Raw genomic sequence first — 23,009 nt, forward strand, 5'->3', positions numbered from 1 at the left:
AGTTGACAGTCTTAAAGAACCAGTAGCAGATACCCTCAAGACAGCCATCTTCCTCTTTCGTGAAATATCAGATAGAATGCATTTTGTGAAGGTCGAGGGAGCCTTGATTCAGAAAGATCTGGAGAAGTTGATTGGTCATTTTAAAGATGACAAGGAGACTAGTGTGAATATAATGGGTGTGCGGCACAGCGTAGAGCTACTGAATGTCCAACAAGTAGAGCAGGCTCTTCTTATTGTAAAGGACATCATTGCTTTTACGACAATGCGCATCAATGCTTTAATGGATTACATTGTACAGCAGGGGGACAAAGTAGACATGCAGGTGTCTAAAAATGATCCAGACAATCCTAAAGTCATTATATTTTCAAAGAAATTAGGAAATTCTAAAAGGCGAAAGTCTCAAAGTTAAATTTACACCTGACATGAAGTTGAATTTGTGAATATTTTACTGGTCAAATTTGATTTTTAGGTTAAAATTTTGTAATCTAGGTTGATTCTCCATTTTCTTTGTCTTCTTGGGCTAGGAGAAAAAGGGAATCAAGAATCAACTTAGGTTAAGTCAAGTAAATCTGAGATCAAATTTGATCTGTAACATATAAATTATGATAATTTTTTCATTAATTTTACCCATTTCTGCTTTGTTGTAAAGAAAAAAGATAGAACATGATTTATAGATGATAGTGATCCAAGATTTATAAAAGTTAATGTAGTGCAATGAAGGGCCTTGACAAGAAGGTCCTTTGTCCCTGGTCTGAATTTCAAAATTTTTTGTGTGCTTATTTTGTATAGTTGCCAGATGCTGAAGGAAAATGTTAGTCTCAAAATGTTGTTTGCAATTCTCTGTTATGTGTTTGTAAACACTATTTTTCAGCCATGAATCATAGAAAAGTTTACTCTGGAAGGGCCGATTGATATTATTTTTTATTTTCATTTATTTTCTCCTTTTGCTACGAAGGTAGGTTGAATGATTGATGATAAAGGTTGAAGTGCTATGAGGCAAAAACAGTGAAGTTGTTTTTTGCAACTCTCTCCTTTAGGTGAATGTTTTATAATGAAAATATGTGTGCAACAACATTTACCCCATTTTAGTAACAAAATGGCTGGCCCATTTTAATTGCTCTGGTTGTGGGGGTGTTGAAAGCAACATATTGTTATTATTTGTTATAATATCACATTATTAAATAGGACTGATATAATAATCATTTTTACCAGAAGGACTAATTAGACCTTATGCCCTAATCACAAAAAATTAGAATTAATTTTTTCATATATTCTATACAGCTGGAAAAAAAGACATAGTTAATGAGTTTTTTTGCTAATTAAAAAGCTAATATATTGACATTACCTAGCTAAATGAAATTGTGCTAAGAAAATGAATAGGTTTATCAGATGAGATTATTTTGCTTCTTAGGAGGGTAGTAAAAGTGTTTTTTAATTGTACTATAGGCGTCTAGTATTGTAACCTCCCACGCAGACATTCCTAGGGGTTTGTCACACGTTCATGCCCCACCAACAGTTAGTGGGGCAGGAATGTGTGACGAACCCCTAAGAATGTCTGCCCAGGAGGCTAGTAGTATTGTTAAGTAGCCTGCATGGTAGGTGTTGAAATACTAGCCTGTCACAAACATTTAGATAGTCGAGATTGGTGCAAGATGGAGAGTGCTTTGAAAAAAAGCAGAAGAAAGGAATCTTTGCTGTCATTTCCTGCCCACTTTTCTTTGCACCGTCCCCACCATCTGAATGCCAGGAACAGGCTAGCATTTTAAGAGGTACTGTAGAGGAGGAAAGGAAAAAGAGAATTAAGGGGGAATGGAAAGAGAGGAGGCTCTCTCTCCCTTTTCCCTTTCATTTTTTCTTTCCCTTCCCCTCCCCCTACCTTTCTTTGCACCTGCCATGGAAGCTGATTATTCTAAAGCAGAGGTAAGGTATTGATTAAGCTTTGTATTTTAGAAGGTTTGAATAAAAACCAGCTATTTCATAACAAAGTAATGTCTGAAGATTTTTTGTTTTTTGACATGATAGTCTAGGCTCATCCTTAAAGACACACACCGCCCATTGGTGGTGGCGTACAAGTTTAGATGGAGGACCAAAATACCTGATCTTTTGTAGCCTTCAGACCACCCTTTGCAGCATGATACGCTCTGTGTTTTAGTTTCCTTGAACAATCTCTTTGAACAAAAGATGAAACAGAGACCAACCGTGGAGTGAATAATATTCAAGTGCTACAAATTACCGATGCATAATCCCCACTGAACATTATCAATCAAGATTTATTGATCAAAGTGGGTGAGTGACAGTGATTTGGGTATCCTCATGTTTTGGGTATCCAACCCCGTTCCAAAATCGCAAGTGATTATACGGTGGGCCATATCCCCCCTCCAGACATGACAGGAGAGCCAAATACTCCAACGACCAATTTACTTGGCATTGTCAGAAATTAAAGGAAGACGAAGGCAATTTTAAGATCTTGTTATTCTTTACAAACCAAAGCTCAAGATAGCTGTTTTGAACTATTTATAGGACATTTAAAAGAAGGTGGGAGGGGAGGGGGAAGTTTTATTTTTAGGTCTTTGGTTCCTTGGCCCTCGTTTTCTACCCTCTATTCACCAACACTGGGGAGAGAACATTTTTGTAGCACACAGAGCCCGGAAAAATGAAAAAAAGAACATGCAATGTATTAAACTGATGGGGGATAGCCAAATGTCTCAGTGATCAAATCACTTAGTGATCTTGTTGTCCTGGAAGGGTAACCGGGGATACCTATAACGCGCAAATGGCGTTACATTTATGCGATAAACATTTACATATCAAGCTTTTTGGCGTTTCAGCTTGACACTTAGGTGATCTTTGGGGTAGGGTGGGGATAGCGGGGGTACAAAATCACTTTGACCGGATTGAGCGAGAACTGGGAACGAAATGTATGTTCGATTGCGACACTCTTGCGACACACGTGCGAAAACAACATGGCGGAAAGCTCAAGTGAAAAGATGGCGAGCCAAACAGCAGACGAAGAGCCGTTTAAAACTGTTCCAGTGAAAAGAAAACGAAAAAGAGGGCAAGTTGAAGATATGGACACTACTGAGGCATCAAGGCGACCTAGTTTTCCGCCGGCAAAAGCCGAGAAATTGATGGTATAGCATTAGCACGTAAAAATTTCTGTTGTTCGTGCATGCTCGATCAACAACAACAACTAATGCACTTGCTTGGATAGATTTTCGGATTCATTTTGTTACTTTGCATTATAGGATGGTAAAAAAGAGGCTAGAAAAATACCTGTTCCACCACACCGATATACACCTCTGAAAGAAAACTGGATGAAAATCTTTACACCCATCGTGGAACACTTGAAGCTACAAATTCGTTTTAATTTGAGTGCAAGAAAAGTCGAAATTCGGGTAAGATATTCCATTACCAATACCATTTAAGCTTTTAATTGATTTATAAATAGTAACTAATCCCTACAGTGAGTCAGTGGTCCGCACAAATCTTAAAACAATGAACAAACACTGCCCAAAACTGAAGTGGACTAGAAAAAAGCCTTGCCATCACCTTACTGGCAAACCCACACATTACGCACTTATCATTGGCTTTCCCCGGGGTTCAACTCCTGCAGATTTGTTTCCACCATCAAACAAAACTAGTAATGATAATTATGATAGTAATAATAATAATAACAACAACAACAAATAACAAATGAATATATAATTATTATATATATAATTATTATATATTCATTTGTACCGTGCAAATTCAACCAGGTTTTCAAATGCGCCTTACAATGAAATATTTAAATTATATATACCAGATGTAGTTAATCGATGAAAATCAATATCGGAAATCAATCAATATCATCAATAATAATAGATTTAACCAGCCGATTAATATCGATTGATGTCGAAAATCGATAGAAATCGAAGTCACAGAAAACTACGTTATCGATTATTATTGATTAACAAAATCAATAACAATCTGTAGGAATCGATAGTAAGCAATAATCTTGAAGTGAATATTCTGAACATGACGATGCCATTTGGCAAGCAACACCCATGAGACCGGCTTTAGCTTAACACCAGGCATTTAGTTTTTGATGACTTCAGTAACTACTCCAGGTGCAGTCTTCACCAGATTTCCTTTTTTTGTTTATTTTGTTTCCTGGTTTGTTTTAATAGATCTTTACAATGTCCATTCAATCCAGACGTAGTTCTTTCTTAATGCGACTCGTTGAAATCATAAGAACACTGATTTTGTTCTTTACTATGCTCTATATTAATTTATGAGGTTGCTACAGCGACAAAGAGTTATTTTCTGACACTTTCGCAGCGGTTATATTTCTTTCCTTATTATGAACTGTGCTTAAGCTATTAAAAAAATCAACACAAAGAGCAATTTTTTCCAGTTAGTGTTTTGTTCTTTTAGTATTTTATCATTAAAAGAACTGCACGGCTGAATGACTCAATAATGCCGTATGGACAACGTCGTGTTAATGTTGAACTTCTACTGAATAATGACTTAAGTCTTTTCTGATAATAATCGATAGTAATTGATAACAATCATTAAAAAAAATCATTATCTATTTCCGAAATCGAAGTCACAACTTATTTTTATCAATTTCTTTCGATTGATATTGGAAATTGATATTCATCAATGATTGATTTTTAAACTGTACTAGGGAGCAGCAATCTGCAAACCTTCACTCTAAAACTTGTTTGCTGTCCTACGTATTTAGGCCTTTATCAATAATTATTGTGCTAGTAAAAGTAGAATATTATGCCAGTAGCTGTGCCTGATTTTTCTCAAAGTTATGCTTGTTTTTGAGAATTATGCTAATTTTAGCAAAATAATGCAGAAATTATGCTTATACTTTTTACTTTAATTTAGTAAAAACACCTCAATAACTATGCAACAGACAAGTGAATCTCATTTACTCTGTTTAGATCTGGAATCTTTTTACATGACCACATAATTCATTATAAATTACCTTGCTATTACTGTCTTGCAAGGTATATGTAGTTATAGATGAATGTAAAAAGGTAAACAACAAAACTGTCTAAAAACTATATAACTCAAACAATTAACAACCAGCGTGCGATCACCATTGCCAGTAACTGGACTAGTTATGCACATGGATTGAGTTCTAAAGAAAGAATCCTGGCTCACTTCCTGTGGGACCCAGGTCCGATGAATGTGACAAAAAGCAGACAAAAATCTGATTTGTTACTTAAAATGTCTGTAACATTGATCTCGGACCTAAAAAAATTGGTTGCCTGATCAATAAATGACAATTTTTTGTTGCAAATCTAGATCATTCTGATCTCTTTGTATGTTTTTTTTAATGTGCCAGTCAAACTTTCTTAACCAGGGCCCCCACTCTTTCGAAATTCTCAGAAATTGTCTCATATCCAATTGGCTAATGGGGGCGGGGGGGGGGGGGGGCACTCCAGATTTCAGGTGATGAGGATGATTGAAGGTTTTTTGGGGGTGGAAATTTTTGATTCCGAGAGTTATTTGGGTAGTTGAATTTGTCAAGTATTTTTTTAGGTGGCCCTGTATGGCCGCATGGCCGTGTATCCCGGTCAGGCGGTTCTTCGATTAAAGTAGAACCAAACTAGTTTTCCTTTCTGGAGATTTTGAAGGTTCAGAAATTTGGCATGGGATTTTGGGGGGGTTTATTTTTGGTCCAGGGAGTTTTGGGGTTTTGTTGGAAGCACTAGGGATTTTCTTGGGTTTTGATTTTGGGCCCAATTTGGTAATCCCTGTCGCTTGAAATTCAGAGTACCCCCCCTAGGGAACTGCCAAAGCCAGACACCTTTATTGTAGTTGTGAACCGCTTTGCTTAGTGAAGTTTAGGTGGCCCTGGGTGAGTTGAGTTCATGAAAACCAGCACAGCTTCTTTAATCTCTGTTTCTGAATTCTTTTTTGTTTTTGTTTTTGTTTTTCAGACCTCCAAAGACACTACAGATATTGGTGCCATTCAAAAAGCAGCAGATTTTGTTCAGGCGTTTCTTCTTGGATTTGAGGTAGAGGTAAGTATGATGGGTGGTTCTTTATATCATGTTTTTGATAGCTGCATGTGTCACAATATATTGTTTTAATTAAGGTGCCTTTTATAGTCAAGACTGGCTGGCCAGACCAAACATTTTGAAAATGAAATATTAGTATTTAGGTGAACTTGTAACTAAAACTGATTGCTGCCCTGCACACTATTCAAACCGATCTGGCCAGATAGTCCTGGTCAATAGTGGAATTCTCCTTACAACTTACTGGTCAGGGGTCCGTTTCTCGAAAGTCCCGGTAACTTTTCGGGCCCGAAGAATAAGAGCACGGGTCCTGGCTAGCAAACTACTCCATTTTGTTTCAGTAACTGATAGTTTTATCATGCGAGATGCAAAACTTTTGAAACCTCTATTTTTTATATAAATGGAGACAGCTTACCGAGCCCGTTAATTATTGGGACTTTCGAGAAACGGGCCCCTGGCCAGTCCCAGTCAGTTCTGGCAAATAGTGAGCACCCTTAGTTACTGGTTGAATCTGAAAGCTGGTCATAATTTACTTAACTCTTCCAATATTGCTTACTAGTGGTTTCATGATGACTTCTGCCATGCTAATTGTGAGAGTCTCATTTCAAGACTGATGCTTAGCTGGTCTTCAAGACAGTGAGCTCAGGTCCTGTTGAGACTCATTGACAGCAAGAACGCATTCTGAAAACCACATTCTTGTTAAAAGGGCTGTGAAGGTAATGCTTTTATAAGCTTTAGAGATAATTGAATATTTACCCAATCGTTTCTTTAGGATGCCTTGGCTCTGGTCAGACTGGATGATTTGTTTCTGGAAACTTTTGAAATTGCTGATGGTAAGATACATCTTTTTATTTTAAGAACCAAAACAGAATTGATTTTTATAGGGTTCATACACGTCATGGAAAAGCTGGAAGGACATGAAATTTAGGAATTTCATTTTCCAGGCCTGGAAAGTCATGGAATTTATTAATTGTCAGACCTGAAAATTCATGGAACAGGAAAATTAAAGTTATGTTTGGTAGATAGTAAAGCAAGGACAGTGTAAGATAGAAACAAGTCATGAAACAATGTGATGGCACAGATTTTGTTGAACACCACAATTTTTTAAAGTGACAGTAACTGTTAAACATAAAGTCATGGAAGACTTGAAAAGGCTCTTTCCCATGCTTGCTACTATATTGTAAATTCTTATTCTTCCCCTAGTGACCAAGTAAAGCACAGCAAAAAGGAATCTGTGCAGTCTTTAGAAAAAAACCTGATCTGCATCAAGGGGAAACCACGAATGTTCAACCAGACATTTTAAAAGTTTTAAAACTACTGTTTGTGAATTGCAAATAAATTATTATTCTGGCAGTTTCTAAATATTTTAAATTATCCCTTTTAACATCATGTTTCTTTTGTATTTTTTCGACCAAATTTTTATTTTTTTTCATGAGAGCGACTCCTGCGCTCCCCTTTTAATATCAACTATGTCTTCTATGTCTCTTTTAGTGCTGGGGTTTACTTTATTCAAAAATGCAAGGTGATTAAATAAGTTTTTGTTTGTTTTCAACAGTTAAGCCACTGAAAGGAGATCACCTCTCACGAGCCATAGGGCGTATTGCTGGAAAGGGAGGCAAGACAAAATTTACCATTGAAAATGTATCAAAGACCAGAATCATTCTTGCTGACTCGTGAGTTTTAACCATTTAAGCTTTTTCTTACCATTTATTTTAGCATTTATAAGCTTTTTATTTCTTTTGTAATTGCAATACCGTAAAGCTCCGAAAGAAACGACCCTCTTTACTTTCGGATTTAGCACCCTTCTGCTGTCGCCTTTTTCGGAGGCTCGCTACTTTCGGATGGCTAAAATGTGTACTCCACATGGGCACTTCAAAAGATAAAAATAATCGCAAAAAATTTGAAAGGAAGACTTTTTGACAAAAAGTACTTTAAGAGTTATGGATAGGAATGTCAAATAATCATTATTAACAAACCTCCGATCAGTGTGGCATTTGTTCAGGATATCCATCATATCCTTTATTTTTTGCAAAAGGGAAATTAGTTTTGAGGTCTCCACTTTCAGAGGGTCGTTATTTTCGGGGAGGTCGCTACTTTGCTAACACTAGTCTGCGAGCAAGCTCTCCTGCTTCGCCGCTCGCTCGCGCGTTCTCGCGAGACTCGCTTCACTCGCCCAAATAGGAGAGCTTGCTCGGAGGCTATGTTAACACCTATGACATTTTATCAATACTTTCGGAGGTTCGCTACTTTCGAGGGTTCGATCTTTTCATAACTTTATGGTAATCTCATGGTTTGCTTATCTCAATTTTACAGAAAAATCCATATCTTGGGATCCTTTCAGAACATCAAAATTGCCAGAACAGCAATTTGTAGCCTCATTTTAGGTATGTCGATGTGTATATGTTGCTTTCTAAGTATTTGGTATTAATGTTTTCACCCTGGGGGATACTCCGACAGAATGCTCCCATTTTATTATACTTCAAGGAAGGACTTCAGTAAAAAGCACAAATCGCTGCACTGGAGTACAATATTCTGGTTGGCCTGTGCTCATAGTGTGAATTGTTATGTTTGTGTTACAGGAAGCCCACCGTCAAAAGTTTATGGAAATATGAGAGCTGTGGCGAGTAGAACAGCAGAGAGATTTTGAAGAGAATGAACGTACAAAGATTCCGGGAAACAATAACTATGTCGTATCTGCACACTGGCAGTCGATGATCTGCGTCAACAATGAGCGATTGTGCCGATGATGTCAATATCGTCTGGGTGACTTTAAAGTGAACTGAAACGCCAAGCGGCGGTGATATTTATAATCTTGAAGAAAGAAAACTTACACATGATAAGTGGAATTTTAAGAGACACTTTAAACCATATTCGTTCTCAGATTTGGAACCCGAAACATGTACATGTAGAATAAGGAAAAACAGAGCAAAAATTAATGAATGAAAAGGTTTGTTTTTGAAGAAACTATGGTGTTACATCGGTGAGGAAGCGAAGTTTAGTTTTATAGTTTGGCCACGGAAAGGCCATTGAGAGGGCGAATCAGGTCGTTACTTGCTCCCAGGCCTCCCAGGCCTTTGTGCCTTGCTCCCACCAATAGAAACCCTAAGAAGAGGACGACTACAAGCACGAGATTTTCTCAATACTATGTATGGCGCACGCGTGAACCAGCGCGATTTTGGCGGGAAAATGTGATAGCCGTCGCCAGTGTCGCCATACGTCGTCGTCACAACCTCGTTCCCAGGATTCTCTCCTTTGCTTCGAGAAAGAACTCTGGTATCAGGGTATGTCCAAAAATGCACGCACTGGCGAAAATGGCAAAAATTTGGCGAATGGCTTATTTGGCAAAAATGACGGAAACGGCGAAATCCAAGCTATTTGAATCGCCAGCTGTCTGGCGATTTTCGCCATTGCATGCATTTCTGGACATAAGTGCTCGTTTCGGCTGGTCATGTGACTACCTGTGACAAGGATCAGAGGTAGTGCTAAAGTATTATCTTTTTTATGTTCTATTAACGCCAGCTGTGCAGCGTAAAGCGTGCCATAACAACTCGTTCATAAATTTGGTTTTTATTCACTTTATACAAATTCTCCCGGATATGACAAATGTTTTAGACATTTACAAAATTGTAAGAAATTGGCTTTTGGCTAGTAAAATAAATTTCTAACATACAAATGAGTTGCAGGCCCTGCTTTCTCCTGATGATTGTAAACCGTTGTACCTGTTACTGAAAGGCAGGGCCATCCTGAACATGTGAAGGGAATGCTTTTTCCACGCGCGTTATCCAGGACCGAGGAGCACTGACAGAGAGGCTGTTACTGCATTCGAAACACGATCTTAACTCATGCAGGAACCGACTTTTTTCGCGTTCGACAATCCTGGCCACAACATGCGAGCAAAGGTTACTTTCTCGCGGTGCTTGTTCTGGCATGTGAAAGGTGCTTAGCGCGAAAACTGTGGTCCCTGCTCGCAGGCTAACAAAAGAAGAAACGCTGACTACACTTTATAGCGAAATCGTTCACGCCAGCGTGAACCCATAGAATAGAAAATGCGCGGATTTTTCGATGTTTTTTAATTTTTTTGAAAAAAAAATGTATCAAACTATTCGCTTTTGGCAAATCCTGTAAATAATAATAATATATATTTAGATCTACTTGTGTCATGTCCTACACAGCTGGGAAAAATATAGAAAAATTGAAAAATATCTCAGCTTGTAACAGTTCTTATATTGCAATAATTTCGTTGCTCATTTAATTCAACGTATCTCCAATAAATCTATTCACGACACCGGCCGAAACGAAACGTGTCGAAGAGAGTATATCTACCAAAAAAAATTACTTCGGCTGGACTTTGTTCCAGCCTCGGTTCGGTGTTTTTCTTCGTCATAACGGGGTTAACTGCAGGAAACCACCCGTTTTACACCTGTTAAAGCTTGCGCCGCAAACCGCACCTCAAATAAGCTATGACGATAGGAATTTCCGCTAAGACGGAGCTGAAACAACCACAGTTATAAACTGAACAGCTGTGTAATCCCCTGGATTCATAAGAATGCAATAAGGAATTTATCGCTTTTACCACAAAGGGCTAACACAGCTTTGTCGAACGCATCAGTGAACTGGTTAAGTAAAACAAGTCTTCAATCGTGGGTCGCAGCCTTGGGTCTGGCATTAAACATGACAAAATCAAATTCGCAGCATCAGGACTATAATAGTCGGCTTCGGCAAGTCGCGGAGGAGCAACACCATTCACAATGTTGTTCAAGACTTTGAAAATATTTTCACCGGGGCCAAGGTGAAAAGCTGGTCCTAAGTAAACTAATTCGTAAGCAACGCATCCAAGCGACCAAGAGTCTTGTTTTGGTGAATATCTCTGTCCTTTGATTCTTTCCGGGGCAACGTAAATACCGAAAAAAGAATCTTTGGCATCAACGCATACGTTAAGCTCCGTTTCACTGGGTGTATAAATTAAAAGATTATGCAGTAGGATGTCCCCCGTGCGTGTGAGAGACAATGTTTTACTTGAAATTTCAGGGTGCACAATCTGTTTTCTCTGTAAATACAACAAGACGTCGCAGATTTGATGAAGCATTTTCCATAAAAGCCACTCCTGCAATTTAATGCCAGTTTTCCGATAATCGTGCACCAACTCGTGAAGACTTTTTGGAAACGGTTCCAGAACAACTCCCACGGAGTCCCCTTCTTTAAACCACAGTAAAACCCGCATTATATTTTTGTGACTCACGTCGGTCCATTTCTGTAATAGATGAGACAAACTCGCAGATTCACAAGACTTGATGTTTATGCACTTCAACAAGACCTTAGAATTATCCAGTAAACTCCTGGTGGGATATATGCAGTGAATTCGCATGTCTCTGGATAAATCAATGCCCTGTAGTTCAAATTCTCTAAAGCTGAAATTCGAAGTTAGTAATTTAATTAAATTTCGCGGCAAAGGTAGCTCTTTGCGCGCTTTCCAAACTCGGCGCAACCCCATGTTTCTGATTACCACGTCTCTGCAAAGCTTCAAGAGACTTGGAACTTTGTATTTCGGTTTCCATACTCTACATCTCTTCCAGCAGAAGTCTGATTCTTTTATCGCACTCATTGACAACTTGTAGCTCCTCGCTTACTGAAAATCAGCCGGTTTAAGTCGCCCTCAAGGGATGGGCAAATTTTACTTCTCATGTGTCGGCATGACTGAATTGCCTGTTTTTAACATAATAGCAAGTCATTTGCAGTTGATTCCTCCTGACAGAGCAAGATCGTGACTAATAATAGTCTCTCGGGCATTTAAATGTATATCGCGCAATAATAGAACAGGATTAGCATATGATGTCACTTCCTCTGGCATTAACATAATTATGCGAACCATGAACAAGTATGAACTTGCACCTTTTCAATGCAATGCTATTAATAATGGCTATTGGAATATTCGCGAAGTTTGCGATTTTAATAAAAAAGGAAAGAAACGAGATAATTCTTGAAAAAATAAATCTATAAATTGACGATTTTGTCGGATGTAGATATCGAGATAGTTGTGAAACAGCTTCAGTTTTTAGAATAAGCGTGACACCCCTTAGTCGGTCACGCAATAAAAGCGTTCGCAGAAGCAATATAATTTTGTGTAAAAAAAATGATGAAAACCTTTCAAGGGAAAAGAGACAGAGATTTAGGAAAATGTCATTAGTGACTGCGATAACTGTTCGGGTGAGGAGTGAATAAAGCCATCAAGAGAGTGTTGCGCCCAGAAAGAGTTGATGTAAAGAATTTTTCCTTAAGCTTAAAACTACCTTTTTTGTAATCTGGTAATATTTTTGTTCTTCTGCTTTATTTATCTTTATTGAAAAAATATTTGGGCAATGAAAAAAAAAAAAAAAAAGTACGGTAATTTCCTTGCTCCGAACTCCGATCCCGATCCCGTGGAAGACTGGGTTCTACATAATTGTTTTTTTAACCAGTCGATATAAGCTCGGTAATCTTCGTTGGCTCGATGCTTGAACGGAAAAGTTCGTAAGACGTTTTCGGCGCATAGCAATGGCGACAAATAAAGAATAAAAGATGGCGGAGATAAACGGAGAAACCTCGGTAGATAAATCGAACTTTCACGTCGTAAAAACATAATGGATGACCTATAATTCCTTGCTTATGATTCTTGAATATTTTTCGTTATAGATGGAGGCAGTAGAGGGCTGCAGAATGCCTGTAAAAATGAGTGGATCTGACGAATGGCGTAAGTGAGACAGTTCGTGAAAGTGAAAGCGGACGTTCACCTTTTCCCTGAAACGTTGTTCTTAGTTTGAAAAATGTTCTTTTTCCTTCAGCTTTAGCTGAGATACTGAGTAAAAAGGAGCTTGCTGATGGTTCAACCCATTATTATGTGCATTACATTGACTGTGAGTACTGTGTTTTCTGACTTTTTTCTATTTATGCTCAAGCTAAATACTCGCTTGCTTTCGTGGATATTTTCGTCGTCATCGAGTATCTTAACAACCAAGTTTTATTTTGAACTCATTAGAAAAATATTTTGGCCAAACTTTATTTCGCTTCTATTATTTTTTAGGTATTTCACCTGTACAGAACATTTTATTTCAACTCTATATTTTTTTTTCTAAAAATTTAGTTCAGGCGGATTTTCAAGATGGCGGACGCATAGATTTCAGTCCCATAATGCATCGCTTTCTAAATTCCACCCCAAAAAAGGTCGCCTTTGAGCATTGCTGTTAGCAAAGGGAGCATATTGTTTCTGTTTGGCAAAGATTTTAGGATGAAGAGGAAATCTTCTGAGATTATACAGTGTCTGGAAGGGTATTCTTGGCATCCAGGATTTAACCAAAATACAGCACGGGATTTGGGAATACACATAATTTCTTTGACGGGATACAGGATTTAATTGCTACCCAGAAAGTGGGATCTGCCAAAATTTTGGTTGAGGATGCAGGATTGTTGGAAAAAAAGTAGCGGGAATGCAGACCCTGATTATATGCACAAGATATTAACCCTTTAAGCCCCAATATCCACATACAAATTCTCCAAACTGATCTCTATATATTTCCTTAGAGAATGAGTTGAGAGAATTTGATAAAAGATCAAAGCGTTTTCTCTTAGGTGATCATTTTATTAATTCTCATAACTTAATCTCTTGACAATGTATGGATATTGTTAGGAGAAAATTAATGTTGGCCACTATTGGGACGTAAAGGGTTAACAGGGTTGTCAACTCCCATATCTTCAAATATTGAGAATTGATAGGGAAGGGATGATAGATGATGTCATAATGTACAGCACATGATGTCATTTGTGCAAAAAACACTTGTTGACTCAGATCATCACAAATTTGCAGTGACACAAGACGCGCGATAAATATGTTGGCATATTTGTAACATTTGACCTGATTGGTATCACATTATTATATTACAGTAGCATACTGGAGTTAATGAGGAAACGTTCGATGTTAACATTAAAATTGCTCAATAGGTTAAAATAGCTCTGTGCCATTTTTGATATGTATAACATACCAGCGAGATGCACTTTGCTCAGAACACAGGCAGCCCAAGCTTGGTACATAAATTACTGCGAGTTTCGATACTGTTTGCATATTATGAACGATTTAAAGACTTTGTACGAAAAATTCAATATAGTTGTTAAAATGTAGAAATACAGGCACAAATATAGAAATTACGTAAACTTGGGCCTGTTGTAAGTTGCTTTTTCTGTGTAACCTGGGCTCAATTATTCATCGCCATTGCCGTTTTGCGGCTCGTTGTTTGTTCAGTGTTGTTTTCCTACATAAAGCGAAGCAAGGCAGGTGACTGTGTGCAGTCTCAACTCACAAATCTCTCCCACATCAAAGAACCGCAGACTGATTCACCATGAAAGCGCCAAATCCTTAAGGCCAGGTCAGTCTCTTATCTCTTCCCCTGGTCATGGGTGTTGCAATAATGTGCTTTTTTGTGGGAAAATTTTTTGGAAGTTTTTGGTACTGGGCAATCTGATGGCCCTCTGGAACCTTGATGACTATGTGTAACACAGAGAATGCAAACATGGACTTGGGATCCGGGTAATCAATATTGCATGACAAAACAGGGATCTTCCTACCCTCAGATAGTCTACTGATTGCCTGTGAGCAGTGTTTGGAATTATCCAATTAGATGAGCGTATATAAAATGTTTGCATTCATCATGCAACACGTAGTCATCGAGGTGCCTGAGTGCACGTCAGATTGCCCAGAGCCAAATAAAATGGCGATGAATTGAGTCCAGGTTACACAGAAAAAGTAACAACTGGCCCAAGTTTACATAAGTACAATAAATAATTTATTTCTATATTTATGCGTATATTTCTGACGTTTTAACAACTATATTGAATTTCTCATACAAAGTCTTTAAATCGTTCATAATATGCAAAACAGCATCGAAACTTGCCGTAATTTATGCACCAAGCTTTGGTCGCCTGTGCCCAGAATAATTAACAATTAATGAATTAAGCTGAGTATCTTATGAAGAATTACGGAGATCGAGGATAACACCTTCCGAGATCTCCATAATTCTTCATATGATACGAAAGCCGAATTCAATAATTGTTTTATTATTCATTCAAAATAATTCCTAGTTTAAAAACATAGCTAAAACATGTTTACCTCCTTAAGATCCATCAATGTTAAGTTCATCTTCGATAGAGCACATTAGGTAGTAAAAATAGTAGATGTCGCCCTTCGAGTTGTCTTCTTGCTGTTCTTTCCATGTTTTTAGCTGTTATTTCGCTTAGTTCTTACTCTCGAAACGAGTGAAGTGTCCGCCATTTTTGTTTCCACAACCAAAATAACTCAACCTCGTCCCCAGGTCTTTTCGGTTAACAGTGCATTAACCTGCAAAAACGCTGCATTTTTGACATCATTTCCTCGCTAAACACAAAATTCTTCCAAATTTGGTCATCAGCAACTGGTTATGGTGAATTATGTGTGTGCTTTTAGCCAATCAGAATCGGGGAAATATTTTGAATGAATAATAATAGATGTTTAAATATGTACGTCTATAGTTAACAAGCGTCTTGATGAGTGGGTCGAGGAAAGCAGACTAGACCTGTCAAGGCTTCAGTTGCCAAAAAAAGAAGACACCAAAAAGACTAACAAAGGTAAAGGTGCTGGTTCAAGGCCATGCTCACCTGACAGGGAGCTTGTAAATGGTGTGGGATCTGGACGACCTAAAGCCATTGTTGGCAGAAAGAGAAAAGCAAATGCTATGGACAAGGCCCCTGATGAGGTACATGGATTAATCTTTACACTATCATGAGAAATATCAATTTTGCAAAGAAATCTTTCTGTGGGTGTGTCAAAACATCTTTAATTCTCAAATGCAATTAGACATAGAAGCTGAGTGTGTAGGGTAATAATGAAAACACTGACAGCACCAACCATAGGTCAAAGTAACACACGAGAAATCAAAGTCTTGATTGAAGTCTTGTATTCATCCCAACCCCCTACCCATCTTATCAAAGGGGAAGCAGGCCCATGGCCAGATTTTTTCAGGGCAGAGGTGGTGAATCCAACAAGGAGATAGACCAAATTAGGCCATAGGTGCAAGTTTTTTAGAGGAAGAATTAGGTTGTCTGAGCCTGCATTCTGAAGGGGTTATTAAGATATGAAAAGTGAACCTAAAACGTGGATATTTCTCAAATTTTTGAAAAAGATTTCTTATGTATGTGTGGAGCAGTTGTAGAGAATAACAAGTCAAAGTCGCTATTTTTAAAAGAAAAAATGAAGTTTTGAATGCGTACTATTCACCAGTTTTACTGCTGATCATTATAACTGCTAGTTAGTGTGCCAAGCTCAAGCCCCCTTGTCAGGTACATGGTATACACGTTTTTTGTTAACTTTACAACACAATCAGAGCAATACCATTTCTTATTAATTTTTATTAATTTTGTTTTAAATTGTTGGTTTCAACAAAAAAGTGGACCTCTGGAGCCTGTGGTGGGGAGAGTGCAAGCACCATCATTGCTCCCCCCGGCCCTTAGCTCTGGGTCTGGGATAGTGGGCATAAAGCAGCCTATGTGTAAACCAAATTGATGAAGTGGTATAGTATCACCAAGAGAGTGGTACAGTTACTGGAGCTACTGAAAACTACATATAACCACTCCTTGATAAACCTGAGAGACTACTGGTCATTATAAGGCTTAGGTTTAAGTAAGGCCTAAGTTATGTTCAACTACAATCTTGCAAAATGAAATTTAGTTTTTCCAAGGAATAGATTTCATGGGTGCCAGATAGGACCGTCAATCTCTGGTCAATTAAAAGAGTTTTTGAAGAGTGACTTTGGTTGCAGTAAATTGAGAACTGAAAGCTTTCAGTTAATGCTAAAATAAAGTTTTGTTTTACATTATTGCTCATTAGATTGATTCCCAAGACAGCCCCAAAGAGCTTCCCAGTACTCCTCCTAAAACAGGAAGCATGCGGCAGACAGGCAGTATGGTTCATGACCGCAGTCATGACGACATTGTAACACGAATAAAAAATATCAAGATGGTCCAGCTTGGAAAATACAGAATTAAACCATGGTATTTCTCACCGTATCCCCAAGAGCTTACTCTGGAACCTGTTGTTTACCTGTGTGAATTCTGCCTTAAATATGTCAAGAGTTTCCATTGCCTCAAGCGACACAAGGTAGTATACCTTTGACAAGGCTGTGCTCTAAGGAAAATTGAAGGGAGCCCAGTGCCCTGAAACTGTAAAATCTAGGGTGCCCAGCATATGATTTGTATGAAAAATCTGAGATTTTCTAGTTGCCTGAGGGTAAAAGTTAGGCGCCAGGGGCCACCGGGCTCTGCTAGAGCACAGCCCTGCTTTAAATTATCTTAATTATAAACTAAGGGTGAGTTCTTTTGGGTTAATCAGGTTCAGGATCAGTAATCCTCAAATGAACCAACAAATCCTTTAACAATTAATGTCGATTAGTTGGTTTCTTTGATGCAACATGATCCAAACAATCTTAGGTCTTTGATCCTGATTTGGATTATCCCAATGGAATACACTTTAAATCTCGTAGTAAGAACATGTGCTGTTGTTGGTCAATTTTGAGACCCATATTGTACTCTATGGCGCACCAAAATGTGAAGGTTTTCTTTAATTTCCCATGCACCCAATAATTGATGATTAGGAGGAGAGTTGTGTTGGTCTTATAGAGGCATCAGTTAAGAAAGATCTAGAGGTACTGTATTTTGGATTGGTTATTGTTACAGGAAAAGTGCAAGTTACGCCATCCTCCAGGAAATGAAATATACAGAAAAGGAACAATATCATTCTTTGAAATTGATGGTCGGAAAAACAAGGTGAGAGAGAATTCCATAATTATTTTCCTAGTCTCTGCTATTAATAGTCAACTGATTTTCATAATATTAAGGTTATGTTCAAGTCTAACAGAAAAAAACAATTAAAAAAAATAGTATATTTGTGAATAGAATAAAAGGGCAAACCATCATAATGTGGCACTTAGGATGTAAATTCTTTGAATCTAAAACAAAAGTAATAGTATTAGTTATCAGGGTTGTAGGTAACAGGGATCCAGATCTGGCCACAGGATAACCAAGATAGTAATCTAGCATGAACCCCACTACAGTGAACATGGCCAATGCTGTAGGGATTGCATCAAAAAATTAAACTGCGTGGTCTGATTTTTCAAAGATGTATGCACAGTTTTAAAAAGTGATTTCAATTAAATTTTATTTTTGTGTTCCAGGCATATGCCCAGAACCTGTGTCTTCTGGCCAAAATGTTCCTGGATCACAAGACACTGTACTATGACACTGATCCCTTTCTGTTTTATGTCATGACTGAATATGATTCAATCGGATTTCACATTGTAGGATACTTCTCAAAGGTAAGACTGTCTCAAGATATAAAAAAAGGCCCAACACCACCAACAACAGACTTGCCAAACCCCAAAAGGCAAAAAAAAAGTGAGACTCTGAACCTAGAGCTGGGAAAAGTAGTGAGAAATGGGTAAAAAGTCGTGAGATGTCCCAAATTTCCTATTGGAAGGACTTTCAGGGGAGATTATGGGTATTGGAAGTCACGTATCACTTTAAAGCTGAAGCAGTAGACATCATGATTAATTTTATGAGTTAGGTTTAAAAATTTGTAATTTCTGTGTTTTGTTGGCGGCCATCTTGAGAGAAACAGCTTTACATTGGGTGGCAGCGACAAGTGGCAGTAGGCTAGAAGAATGCAATCAAATGCAACTGCTAAATGTTGTCTTTGGATTGAGCTGGCTATCTTGATATCTGACTTGGAAACAGTCCTACAACTCCAAACCTTTTTGGAGTTTGACTTTTTGAGAAAGTGTGAGAAATCAGTTCTAAACTCGTGAGAGCATGAAATAGGTTGTGAAATCGTCAGACTCATGACAAAGTGGTGGGACTTGGCGAGTCTGACCAACGACTCACAGTGTTTAATGTTAAATGGAGTCTCCCCTTCATCCCTTATGTATTATGAACGACAGGTCAAAATTAAATTCAGTTTATTAACCTAGGTTGATTTTCAATTTGTTTGTCTCCTAGCCCTAATTTCATGAATAATATTATTAGGGAAAGGAGACGAAGGAAATTGAGAATCAACCTACTAGGTTAAAAAATTTTAACCTGATTATAATTTTGACCTGTATATGAATATATATATATGTACCTCAGGTCAAAATTAAATTCAGTTTAAAATTGTTTAACCTCGGTTGATTCTCAGTTTTTTTGGTCTCCTAGCCCAAATCCATGAATAATATTATTAGGGATAGGAGACATAGGAAATAGAGAATCAACTTAGCTAGGTGAAAAACTTTTTTTACCTGATTTTAATTTTGACCTGTTACACATACAATCATGTGTATTAGTGCATTTCCCTGTGCTAGGTAGTTAAGATAACTCAAGGTTAGCACAAAATTTGTCATTCCTTTTGCAAAGAAAATTCCTGCAAATTGGTTTGCCTACAATGCTTGCATCAATTAAGGCTGTGCTCTGAGAAGAACTGAAGGGAGCCCTTGTGCTCTGAACCTGTCTAATTCAGATTGCCTAGCAAAATGATTTCTATGAAAAAAACTAAGATTTTCTAGATGCACAGGAGCAAAACTTAGGTGCCAGGGGCCACTAGGTGCTACTGTACTGGAGCACAGCCTTGCTTGCATGTTTATTCCTTTGAGTCGCAATATCCACGTACAAATTTTTCCAAACTGATCTCTATACATTTCCTTAAAAAATGTCTTGAGAGAATTTGATAGAAGATCAAGGCATTTTCTTTTTGGTTATCATTTTATTAAACTCTCGTGACCTTTCTCTTGATGATGTATGCATAATATCATTAAGAGAAAATTTATGTTGGTCACCATTGGGACTTAAAGGTAAATTTAACAGAAAAAATTCTTTTGAACTAAATAAGCAGGAACCTGTGTTAAAAATTAAGCCTCAGGTTTATGATAATTAGCCTTTAAACAACCTGGCCCTGAAGGTCATAGAGAGTGAGAGATTGAATTTATAGGTGGGGCTGAGTACTGAGGACAGCATTAACGTGAGTCTTTTCACTGAAGCAATGTTACTTCTTCCTTGGCAGGAAAAAGAATCATCTGAAGATTACAATGTGGCATGCATTCTAACTTTACCTCAGTACCAAAGGAAGGGTTATGGCAAGCTGCTCATAGAATTTAGTGAGTTTTACAGATGTGTTGTACTATAGCCATATTTACTTTTGATGTCATTTAACTTTAATTATGAAGCAAAAACCTTATACAAGCTATATTAGAGGATTTAATGATAACAGGACTTGACACCTTTATGTGAGGATTTAAGATCTTACTGGAGAAGTGTTTTTATTTGCTGTATTGGGCTCCCAGAAAGCAAAGATCTGTTTTTTCTTTTTAACTTGTGCCAAGGGACCATTGGAGCAACACACACGATTTTTGTGGCTACTCATATCACAATTAATAACTCCTCATATTTTGCGGCAGGGTACATCAACTCACCACAAAGCAAAGTTGTCAATAAGGAAGACACAACACATTAAACATTTCCACTTCTGTGAGGGCAATTTTGCAGTTTTTGTAAACATTTGTTTAATAATTAATTGTTAAACATTAATTGAATAATCAAGGCTTTGCTCTAAGGAAAATTGAAGGATGCCCAGTGCTCTGAACCTGTAAAATCTAGGGTGCCCAGCATATGATTTGTATGAAAAAAAAAATAATAAGATTTTCTAGTCGCCCAGAGCAAAAGTTTGGCACCAGGAGCCACAAGGCTCTGCTAGAGCACAGCCCTGATAATTAATGTAATTACTGTTTTATTCCCAGGTTATGAGCTTTCCAAGTTTGAGGGGAAGACAGGAACACCTGAGAAGCCCCTGTCAGACTTAGGATTACTATCTTATCGCAGTTATTGGTCTCAGACCATCCTGGAAATTCTTGTTTCTCTCAAGGGTGGAGAGGATGGAAGCCCCCCTGCTATAACCATCAAGTAAGAATCATGGAGTTTATAGAAGTTTTTTATACGTCATATAAGAAGTGTCACCCAATGAAACCCCACCTTATGACTCCTTTATAACATGGTTAAATAGGTTAGTGAGGCTGTGTTTCCATACATCAGTATTGTTAGCCTTGTTCTTGGGTTCTTAGCTTTGTGATGTGCGCTTTGGGTATCAATAAAAACTAGGAGTTTAATTTTTAAAATGAAAAAAAGGCAGTGAATTTAATCCTTTGACCACTGCTTTGGCCATTTTTGTTACTTTTTCAACAATGCATATTTTCCTTTCTAAACCCATTTAGCTTTCAGTGTAAGCATTTAAATTAGAAAACCGCGAATTCAGTAGGGATAGATTTTTGCACAGGTAACTCATTTTGGACATGTTGTTTTAAACCCCCTGATTATAACATTTTTCACAGGAGTGTTATTGTAGGTTGTCCTCACATAGTAATTAAACTTGATACTGTTTGATGGAATTTACCTCAATTAAACTTAAGGGAATTGACTTGGGTTAACATTTTGTTTGACAGTGATATTTGTGAGACCACAAGTATAAGAAAAGAAGATGTTGTTTCGACTCTGCAGCATCTTGGAATCATCCACTACTACAAAGGACAGTACATATTAAATCTTTCAAAAGAAATTTTAGATGGGCAGCTAAGATCCATGTCAAAGAGAAAGATTCGCATTGATTCAACGTGCCTTCACTGGACACCTAAAGACTGGGCAAAAAGGGGAAAGTGGTAATATATAGAGGGGGAATGTGAGTCTTCACTCTTCACTGGCTTTTGAAAATAGATGGGTATTAGGGTGTCGCTGGACACCTGAAGATTGGGCTAAAAGGGGAAAGGTCAGTCTTCACTCCTTCCTGACTTGTGAAAATAGATAGGCATCAGGCAGTTAGTGTTACATGTAAACCCCCAATATTCACATCAAAGCTTAAACATGTTCAAAAGCTGTTTGGTTAAACACTGCTGCCTACTGTACTTTTTTCAATTGCAAATTTAGTGCAATCATGTGAGGTATTGAAGTTCTATTGAATTCTGTTTAAAAGCCTGTGTTCTAGTTTCTGTTACTATTTTCAATTTTTTAAAACCCAACTGTAGTTTAGTTGGTGTGAATGAGGCATAAGATGGCTTTGAAGGGTAGTTGGTGAGAGGCCAGATGTAATAATAATTGTTATTCAATTAATAATAATTAACATGCAGAAGTCAGGATGACAGAAGTCTGTCCTGTTTTTCTCCACAGGGGTGGGCGGGAAGAAGCAATGTTTTCTCAAGATAGGTGGGATTGTAGACAAAATGGATAGACTTTTTCAGCTGTTTTTCTTTCAATAATAGTTACCCTCAAACAACCCTTGACTATTATTAACTCTTCCTTTTGAGGCTTGTTTTTATAGCATAAATAACTAAAAAGACTCCCTTACAGAGTGCTAGTTCCAGTCATAAATAATAAAGACACATGTACATAAATGCACTTTTCTCCTTCACCTGTATCTAATTCAAGATACAACCTTTACATTTATAAGCAAAGTGTAAATAATTTTGACATGCTTGAATGTAAAATACTTTTGCTGCTTAACACCTTCAGTAAAGGTTAATAATTAAATGATGTCAATTTTGGCATCAGGAAAAGATGTTGTCATTAAAAACATAATATTGTAAAGATTGCTAAGTTTTTGTGTTGCCTCAAAAGAGAGTTGAGGAAGGGATACAAAGTGAATTATTTATATTTTTACATGTCATTCAATTATTATGAAGAATGAGTCAGTGCTTACAAGTGTATAAAGATTGCCAGGTTTTGAATAGCATTATTTTGTTAATGTTTTGTTGTCAGCTAGTGTACCTATAAACTGCAAAGCTAAGGAAAGATTGCTGTAAATAAAGCAAAGAAAACTAATAATAACAGTGTAGGAAATGTTAAATAAAGATCATGAAATAATAATATTTTATTTTTGTTATTACTTTTTTCCCATATCCTGTGTACCATCTTGTACTAAACCCTTGG

General features: G+C 37.5%; 4 protein-coding genes across 4 annotated transcripts in view; 3 read left to right on the forward strand and 1 right to left on the reverse strand.

Moving 5' to 3' along the window:
• The window catches only part of LOC140943572 (uncharacterized), an 8,229-nt gene extending 6,244 nt beyond the window's left edge, over positions 1-1,985 (forward strand). Inside the window, exon 4 of the mRNA XM_073392675.1 lies at positions 1-1,985. This exon is cut by the window's left edge and continues 76 nt beyond it. Coding sequence (XP_073248776.1) covers positions 1-409 — 409 coding nt within the window. The 3' untranslated portion in view covers positions 410-1,985.
• Positions 1,986-2,949: 964 nt separating this feature from the next.
• On the forward strand, positions 2,950-10,219 carry LOC140942671 (RNA-binding protein pno1-like). The gene is made up of 7 exons (XM_073391618.1): positions 2,950-3,131; positions 3,246-3,395; positions 5,940-6,023; positions 6,790-6,850; positions 7,573-7,690; positions 8,331-8,401; positions 8,597-10,219. The coding sequence occupies exons 1-7, from the start codon at positions 2,964-2,966 to the stop codon at positions 8,662-8,664; spliced, it is 720 nt and encodes a 239-aa protein (XP_073247719.1). The 5' UTR covers positions 2,950-2,963; the 3' UTR covers positions 8,665-10,219.
• Positions 9,569-11,812, reverse strand: LOC140942670 (serine/threonine-protein kinase Nek7-like). The gene has a single exon (XM_073391617.1). It carries the CDS (start codon positions 11,617-11,619, stop codon positions 10,600-10,602), a length of 1,020 nt encoding a protein of 339 aa, XP_073247718.1. The 5' UTR covers positions 11,620-11,812; the 3' UTR covers positions 9,569-10,599.
• Positions 11,813-12,435: 623 nt separating this feature from the next.
• On the forward strand, positions 12,436-22,948 carry LOC140943054 (histone acetyltransferase KAT5-like). The gene is made up of 10 exons (XM_073392093.1): positions 12,436-12,599; positions 12,687-12,744; positions 12,836-12,907; positions 15,549-15,772; positions 16,903-17,172; positions 17,748-17,837; positions 18,245-18,385; positions 20,101-20,194; positions 20,834-20,996; positions 21,533-22,948. The coding sequence occupies exons 1-10, from the start codon at positions 12,573-12,575 to the stop codon at positions 21,747-21,749; spliced, it is 1,356 nt and encodes a 451-aa protein (XP_073248194.1). The 5' UTR covers positions 12,436-12,572; the 3' UTR covers positions 21,750-22,948.
• The last annotated feature ends 61 nt before the right edge of the window (positions 22,949-23,009 follow it).

The sequence above is a fragment of the Porites lutea genome, chromosome 7 (assembly GCF_958299795.1).
Source record: "Porites lutea chromosome 7, jaPorLute2.1, whole genome shotgun sequence".
NCBI lineage: Eukaryota > Metazoa > Cnidaria > Anthozoa > Scleractinia > Poritidae > Porites > Porites lutea.

Bases quoted from the DNA above. Each gene is read 5' to 3' on its own strand.
- LOC140942671 (XM_073391618.1), top strand. From the start codon at position 2,964: ATGGCGGAAAGCTCAAGTGAAAAGATGGCGAGCCAAACAGCAGACGAA. The intron at 3,396-5,939 runs GTAAGATATTCC...TTTGTTTTTCAG, and splicing joins CAAGAAAAGTCGAAATTCGG to ACCTCCAAAGACACTACAGA. The intron at 6,024-6,789 runs GTAAGTATGATG...TCGTTTCTTTAG, and splicing joins TTCTTGGATTTGAGGTAGAG to GATGCCTTGGCTCTGGTCAG.
- LOC140942670 (XM_073391617.1), bottom strand. From the start codon at position 11,619: ATGAGTGCGATAAAAGAATCAGACTTCTGCTGGAAGAGATGTAGAGTA.
- LOC140943054 (XM_073392093.1), top strand. From the start codon at position 12,573: ATGGCGGAGATAAACGGAGAAACCTCG. The intron at 15,773-16,902 runs GTACATGGATTA...ATTGCTCATTAG, and splicing joins TGGACAAGGCCCCTGATGAG to ATTGATTCCCAAGACAGCCC. The intron at 18,386-20,100 runs GTAAGACTGTCT...CTTCCTTGGCAG, and splicing joins TTGTAGGATACTTCTCAAAG to GAAAAAGAATCATCTGAAGA.